General features: G+C 41.4%; 1 protein-coding gene and 1 pseudogene across 3 annotated transcripts in view; one reads left to right on the top strand and one right to left on the bottom strand.

Moving 5' to 3' along the window:
• Positions 1-1,622: 1,622 nt before the first annotated feature.
• LOC147461365 (putative polygalacturonase) overlaps positions 1,623-8,400 on the top strand; it is a 58,723-nt gene continuing 51,945 nt past the window's right edge. Inside the window, exon 1 of one of the 3 annotated variants that reach the window (XM_086508936.1) lies at positions 1,623-2,192. In XM_086508936.1, the coding sequence (XP_086365062.1) occupies positions 1,764-2,192 (429 nt within the window). In that variant the 5' untranslated portion in view covers positions 1,623-1,763. The remainder of the gene's footprint in view (positions 2,193-8,400) is intronic. The other 2 variants (XM_086508937.1, XM_086508938.1) reach the window with 2 other exon arrangements.
• LOC147461367 (uncharacterized) lies at positions 5,521-6,541 on the bottom strand (annotated as a pseudogene).

Below are 8,400 nucleotides of genomic sequence, written 5' to 3'. Positions count from 1 at the left end.
GGGCTTGAAGGCTCTACGGAGAGCTTGCGTCGAGCACTTCGAGATGAGGTCAATGTTGTTAGGCGATTGCAAAGGTGGAGAGATTAATTGGAGGTGCAAATCACTAGAAAATTGACACAAGAATGGCTTACAAATGCAAAAATTGAATGCTAATCTTCTCCCTAATCAAGCCTATTTAGCCATGGAGGATAGTGGCCTCTTGGGTGTGCCAAGGACATGCCCACACACAACTAGATTAAGGCTAATTAGTGAGATGCAACTAGTCATGAAGAATGTTAATGGGTCGTGATGATGAAATGCTAATCCATCTAATGGAGATGTTAATGATTAACACACACTAATGCATAATAAAAATCCTAGCTAGCACACCATAGCTCTGATACCAAATGTTAGGATTTGGATCGTGCTAGCTATGGTGGATGAAAGAGAAACATGATGCAAGTGTGTGAGTGTGTGTAAGCAAGGTTATCACTCAAGTGAATTAGGTTCCAAGATAGATTAGTTTGGACTCATAAACACAATCTTGAGTATTGACTTAGCTTAGCACAAGCTCATCATAAACAAGCATGTAGTGCAAAATGAGTTGTTGTTTATTGATTCAAGAAATGAACTTTAAGTAGCTTTACAGCCTTGCTCCACAGTATGTGGGATAAATCCACTCTCCTCTCCTTGACTCACACCTTAGGACAAAGCTCACACTTTACAAAGTGTGGGATGGGAGCATCTCAAAGTTCACTCAGAAAGATGAGAATGTCCAATAGCATTTTCCTACAAACTTTCTCAAAGTTAAGACACAAACACCATATATGCTCTTACTTTTTAAGTAGGGATCTCTTCCAATGGAGGTTATGGATATGGAAAGGGTTGTGGAGTACATGATAAAAATGCGTCAAAACCTCTTACATCGACTTCCTACAATTGCATGGGAAGCAAGCAAAAAAGTTCAAAAGACGCATACAAGCAAGATCTTGAGCATGGGATGTATACAAACCTGAAGAAGTGGTTTGAAAGATGGGATGCATTACACTTGCTACATGATGTCTCAATAGACTCCCAAGTGAATGAAGCTTTTCTACAACGCCAATGTATTACGACTTGAGAGGAATCCGGTGGGTCACGCTTCATACATCACACCACCCATATTGCCCCCAAAAGTTCTTTGTCGCTGAAAAAGGAAACTGTACTCACCCTTATATGCTTGAGCTTATCCCTTTGTTAACGATACGCACTATCGCAGCCATTCTAGCTCCCACTCCCTTCGATGTAAGACACGACATTGAGGCAATGGAGAAGAGTCAACTCGATCGTGCACATTATGCTCAATGCAAGTTCGAGAGTCTGAGTACCACACAGTAATAGAGTGCTCAACTTTTGATCATATCCAAACTTGCTTCCCTCACATTTTTAGCCATGACTTAGATCTACACACTTTCCTCTCTCAACCACAGTGTGGGCTCTCCATTGTGACTCATCACCATAATTTTGGAGCATGGAGAATCACTCATCAACCCCACACACACTACATCACATGTAACTTTGGTCCCATAGGTCATTATTGACCTCCGAGGACATATCTCTCTCCGGCCTGCAGGTTTTTCGGCTTCACTTTATCGCTGCTTTTGTGGAGACCGGTATCACACACACACTCTCTCTCTCTCTCTCTCTCTCTCACACACACACACACACACACATATAAATACAGTGTTTTGGTCCTAATCAGAACATGAAACAGCAAGCATGCTCAGCAAGCAAAACACACACTGATGGCTCACTTCAGCCATCAGAGGTCGCAAATTAGAAGATGGGTAACGAGCATACGTTCTTCTCATCGCACGTGGGGCTTTGCGCTCTGGATTTTTGCCTTCATCTCTGTAGCCTTATGGCAGAGGAACCTCATTGTGCGCCTTGCTTCTGCCCACAACTCAACACAAGCAGCATTTGATGAGAGCGTTCGGGCTATACCAGTGCTTCGCCCTCATGTGTTCAACCTTACTCAATTTGGAGCTGTGGGTGATGGCAAGACCCTCAACACGCATGCCTTTGAGCTCGCTGTCTCCACCATTACTGACGTTGCTTCACTTGGAGGTGGGCAGCTCAATGTGCCTCCAGGCGTCTGGCTCACTGCACCTTTCAACCTAACCAGTCACATGACGCTCTTCCTTGCTGCCGGCTCGGTTATTCTTGGGACCCAAGTGAGTACATTTAGTTAGTATGTCCTGCTTTTGTTTCAAGTTGAGCTAGACCCATTTCACATTGCATTGTGATCGCTGAGGCCTAGCAAGTAATTTGATTTTTCATATTACCCTTTCTGCTACTGATCCCTTAACTAACTAGTATGCCTTGATTGCCAACCTTTGGAGGAGAAGGCATGAAGTTGGAGAGTGTTTGAAGGAATACTATTGCAATTAGAGAGAGCAAGGGCACCATTGTAAATACTATTTTGTTCGCATCGAAGCGTTGAAGAAGAGTATACATTAGTAAAAAGAACATAGAAATGAAAGCTGAGAGAGAGAGAGAGAGGGAGGGAGTGTGTGAGTGCGCTTATTTTAATGTCGACAAATCTTGTGAGCGTTAGTTAGTAGAAGTCACTCATATATACAGGAATTTATGTACTGTTTTGTTTTGAGAGAGAGAGAGAGAGAGGCAAGCCCTTTTTTTTAAAAAAAAGAGAGAACGGAACTAAGCAAACGAGAGTTGGTAAGAGTTTGAATGTAGCATGCAATGACTTCTTCATAATGAAACGGAAAGAACTTCTGTGGAGAAGAGGAGGAGGACTAGGTAATAACACATATTAGTGGGAGATTTTGATGCACGAAGTAAGGGCTATATCGGTAAGATGATCTTCAAAGTTGCGCGTGTGACTAACTGGTTGACAGGAAAATCACGCGAAACGAATTGTTTAGTTGACTGAAGGTGGTTGGGGACCGCGTTAGAGTAATTCAATTCTATAGTTTCGACTAGGCCGAGCACGTCCGCAATCTGCACGAACAACATACAATGGTGTTTTGTGGAGCAACCAGATATGGCGATGTCGATGGTGATTTCTCGACCGAGTGTTCCAAGTGATGTAATGTGGATGCCATGGGGTAGGTGGTTGAACTGGCCATGGAATGAACTCAGTCCATTTATGCATGTAGTGTCTGAGCACCTGCTCTTGCAAATGTGGGTAAAGATAGTATTGCAACTTATACATTGCAGTCTCAAAGTCTGGCTGCTGTTCAATCAGATCAGCTGGGATCGGCCTACCCATTGTAAACTGAAATGAAAAGAAAAAGCATTTAAATCAAAGAAGCTGATAAGTAGTCAAGTCTGTCATAGTCTGAATGGAAAAAAAAAGACATTGTTGTAGCCAATGATTAACGTTATATGACAAAGACACTAAACAAAGCAATTAAATAAAGATGGCATAAGTTCGCAACTATATTTTCTTATTTTTTTTCAAAAAATAATATATTCTCAACTTTGGTGGATGTCCAGAACAGTGTTATAACCTAATGCAGTTGTTGTTTTGTGTTGTTTAATATATTGAAGACAAGGTGCAGCATTTGTACATTTATAATTTTTTTGTAAAATATATAAGTTGTTGCTACATGATTTGTCTCTTATTAGCTGATAATTTTTTGTAGAAGTATTAGACATGGGGTTGCTGGAATGGATTGTCTGTTTCTCTTGATGTTATTGCAAGACATCTAGGTAACAGTTGAATCCTAAAATTTGAAAGCTGAATGATGTTCATGTAGAGGAAAGCAAGAACATAAGGTAAACATAATATGATATCGAGGAAAAATTTGCAAAACATAACCTGAACAGAACACAGCATAAAGAAAGTCTCACAGATAATAGAGAAGCCGCTATATTTTTCTTTGGTGTTTTAAATAATAGTATTTTTTGCAGTTTGGAGGATGTCCCTTCAAATTATTGTATCCTTTCGTGGACGTTGCATCTTGAGTAATTATCTCTTGTGCTTCCAGTGCAATAGCAGTTCTTCTATCGTGTGTATTGTGTAGTACACGAAACTCAAAGTTTTGACAAAATGGGGGAAAGGATGACACATCATGTTTCATCCGTTTTGGTGGATTTGTCATGTGTGCTCTTTTCCTAGCTTCAAAATCGGATGTCATGCCTATGTAAACACGGTTATTGATTTTGCACCTAATAGAGTAAACTATGTAGTTCTCTTCATCTGTCGTTGTCTTTTGGGGGTTGGAACAGCGTCGGAACGTACTGCTTCCTCTTGTGAAGTTGTTATGTTGTTGGGGATCTCCTTGTTGGTTTCGTTGTCGATGTCCTGCACTGAAGTGATGTGCTGAATTAGTATGTAATCAGATAATAATCAGATAATTATATTCTATAAGGGGTGCGTATGGTTACCATGTAGTGGTTCAAGCTTTCGAAATGGATCAGTTGTTTGACCGAACCGGGCATGAAAAAGGTCTCTATTAAAATGCCATGTGAATTTCTCATCAGTTAAGATTGCTCTCTCGTTCCCTTTGAATTCGTTCCCAAACTCTTTGACCATGTTGGAAAGTGCTTGGCTTGCTGTATTCTTGCGAGAACGACCAATTTGTTGAGGACAATTTTGTAACCGTAGTGTAACATCTCGATTGCATAGGTGGTGATACCAGCAGTCTTTGTGTTCAGTATTTCTTGGGCTTCTGTGTCTAGTAGTAGTTTGTTTGACTCATCGAAGTCAATGCCCAACCATAGCAGTATCTCTTTTTGTAACCCTGTAGAAAAAGAAGGATAGATGTTGTAGAGGCAACCAAATTTGTTAACTTTTAGTGTTTGCAATACAAGAATATGAAGAGCTCGAAGTACCTGTTGCCAGCTTTAGCTCGTTATTTCTATATTCTTTGTTTCGATTGCTGCATTTATTGATGTATGAGTGGAGGAGTTGAGTTGTGCGGAACCCTTCGATGAATGCACTCGGAGCCTCGCCAGCCATATTTGCTAGGCGCATTTGATTTGAAGATGGGTATGCAGAATAATTGTTTTTTGGTTTTGAGGCAGCTGCGATGTCGATGAATTTATCGAATATCTGAATGATAGAGAAAGAGAAATATGCAGTCAAGGAAATTGTCGTCAAATAATTGATTGTGTAGTCCATGCACCTTACGAGATGAAAGACCGAAAGAGCTAGAGGACTTGTTTGTGGAAAAAAGCGAGAAAATGTCTAAAAATAAGCGAGGAAATGTCTAAAAGACAAGCGAGGAAATGTCTAACCATTGGGCGAGTGTTCTACTGGCCGGCCAGGACATCCTTGGGGTTGGGATGTTCAATATTTTGAGATGGTGTCTTTCTGTCACTCGAGAGAACATGACGTATGCCAATCCTGGGCTTGTTTTATAATGAGGATGGCTTTCTTTGATATCGTAGCTCCTTGAGATTTGTGTCCAGTGATTGCGTACGCGAGTGACAAAGGGAATGTGCTTTTGTGGAACCATTTGCAATTGATTGCTCTTGTAGCATGTTTAGTCCTTTGTATTGTCATGGTGGTATCAGTGGAAAGTAGCATTCCTTCTATAGCAGCAATTTGACCGGTACAGTCGTATGAATAGGAAAGTATACGACACGTGGATCCATTCGCAGCACCCACAACCAAGTTAATGTTTTCTGTAATCATACATCTAGCCCCAATTGCAGTATTGTCCATCTCATGGAATGCCTTGTCTTGGAGCCATTCCTGCAGCAATGGTTCGTCAAGAGCATTGGTCTTCAGTGGAATGGCAACAATATCAGATGCCGAGAAAAACTTTTGTAGAATCAAGTTGTTGTACTTATATACGTCTTTCCTATGAGTACATATTAGTGTAGTAGCGTCATCGATTACTCGCAGGAGTTCAGTTTCATTAATTACACATTGTGACAGCGTTTCTGCTATTTGTTGTTCTGTTGGTTGCTTGACACGGATCGTATCCAAGAATTGGACGTAAGTGGGGTCTGCAGCATGGCGAACTGAGAAGGTCATATTGTGGGTAGTGGCTGCAGCGATGTAAGTTGAGTTTTGTATACTGCAAACATGGCATAATGGCTCCTGGTGATGGCAGACTGGAGGAAGTTGCGCCAAATCCCCAAAAAGCAATATGAGCTTTTGACTGAATGGATCAAGGAGTGTTCCGTTGGTGATGTTAACTATTTGGCGAACGACCATATTGAAGATTGTACTCGTTAGCATTGATATCTCGTCTATGATAATGACGTTGGCACCATGTATAGCGACAAATCTTTCATCTGTGGGATGAATTGCTTGTGGGAAATGTTGCTTAGAACAAGGGATCCTGAATTGATAGTGGACTGTGGTTGCAAGGCTGCTAAGGTGAGCGGCCGCTGCTCCAGTTGATGCAGTCAGGATAACGGTCTTATTATTTTTTATGAAGCTTGAGGTGAAGAATTTTATGAGGAATGTTTTTCCACATCCTGGAACACCTGTAACGACATGGAGGCCATTACTCAGGCCTGATATATGATCGAAGATTTCTTGCTGTTGAGAGGTCAGAGCTGCATTGTTGGTCTCAGCGAACTCTTGCAGTAGCTTCAGCATTGTAGCACGACTTTGAGATACTCCTGGTTCAACTGTGTCATTCACTGTACAAGTGAGTCGATCTTCACGATTGAGGATGAACTTTTGTTTTATGAGGTTTAAAGTGTGTCCTGTATTTTCAGAGACGAGCATATTACGTTGGGTGTGCTTATTTATGTACATCTCTAAGTCTTCATCATGAAGAATGATCTGATGGATCTTGCACTCCAGGAAGTAAAAAGAGAGTGTGTTGGTTGGTGATAGAAGTTCCATCTCGTTCCTAAAGGGAAGTTTTTGCAACAAGACATTGAAGAAGAATCCCTGTGTTTGATGGCCAAGATCGTACTCTGTAAATCTGACGAGGCATTGTTTCTCTATGATGCTGTTGTTGTAAGCATCACGGAAAGTCAGTACAGGAGTATGTTCGTGTGGCTTCAAAATTTTGTATCTTCTGTGGTAGTCATAGAATGTCATCTTTTCAAAATGAAGGGGCCTTGCACAATATAAATCAATTGGATGCATGACTATAGTCTGGCTACGAGATAGCAACCTTTGCCGTAGTGATGGTAGAGAGGAGTCGATGTATTCAACCCGTTCACTCCTTGTGATGATTGGAATCTTCAAATAGTTGATTGCTGCCTCTGTCGCAGATATTGGCTTTGATAATACAGAGGCTGCAATTAGTTGAAGCTTTACTTTGTCCAAGCCGTGAAGTCCAAGCCTTGCTGCATCGTCTGTGGAGAGGTTAAGTTTTCCAAGGGGTTCTGGTTTCATTGCATATTTGAGAAGGTAATGCGATATAGATGAATTTGTGACTCTTTGAATATTCATGTGTGCCTTCCATAGGAGCAAGATTGTGGGATGGTACGGGACAACATTTCGATGGTCATACCCAGGGCGGTAGTAAAGCCATCTAGCAGTATAGGCATCCATAGTTGAAGTCGTGCTGTACTGTGGTTCAAACGGGAATCTGTATTTGCACACTCTAGCTGATCCCATGACTCTGCAAGAGTCTCTGCATCTGTGTATCTGTTTTGTGGTAACGAGGGTTCGCAGCTCGGTGGTGAAGGTGTCTTGTGATTCTGCTGGTATGTATGTAGCAATCTCATTTGTAACTCGGCACAAATCTTCGTTAGAGATCCACAGTATGACATGTACATGGAGTGAGCCTCGATTTTGCACTTCGTAGCGCATCATGTGATGGTCTACATGGCCAAGTATGCTGCTTCCATTGATGATGTGTTTATTCAGGAAAGCATGCAAGCGAAGGGAAACAGTGTTGCACACTCTACAGGGCAATCGTTCCACTTGAAGTCTTGGTTGTAGCCTTGAGCAAGTTTTTCAATTGTGATGACTTCTTGCCATCTTGTTTGGGAAACCTCATCAGCAGTGAATGTCAAGAACAGATGTGGTAGTCCCCATGTGTCCACCATTGTTATGAGGTCTCTCAAGTTTCGTCGATGCCACGGTGGAGTACTTGGCATTGTGGCTGGGAGATTGTATCGAATAATATGCTTCACTGCATCATGTGTAGATGCCGCGGTGTGTGCTCGTTTGTAGTTATCAATATCCCTTTGTAAAAATGTACTGTTTGTGGAGTTTGCAATCATGATAGCTTGTTTCAATTGGTACATCATGAGCAACTATGGCTTGTACAATGTGTATATAGAGAAGGAAGTTCCGATTCTCATTCTAATGTATTCACTGAAGTCTAATTCTCCTTGGTAGTTTCCTTTTTCTGTGGGAAAAAGGAAAGGGAATATCCCTGATTCTAATGTAATATCCTGCACTTCAGATTCATGAGACGGAAGTCCATTGTATTGAAAACTGACTGTCCGCTCGCTTAGATAAGTGGTATCATGTATTTGTATGGAACCAAA

This window comes from Adiantum capillus-veneris, chromosome 3 (assembly GCF_014529385.1).
Source record: "Adiantum capillus-veneris isolate H3 chromosome 3, ASM1452938v2, whole genome shotgun sequence".
NCBI lineage: Eukaryota > Viridiplantae > Streptophyta > Polypodiopsida > Polypodiales > Pteridaceae > Adiantum > Adiantum capillus-veneris.
This window is presented reverse-complemented; position numbering and strand designations above follow the sequence as displayed.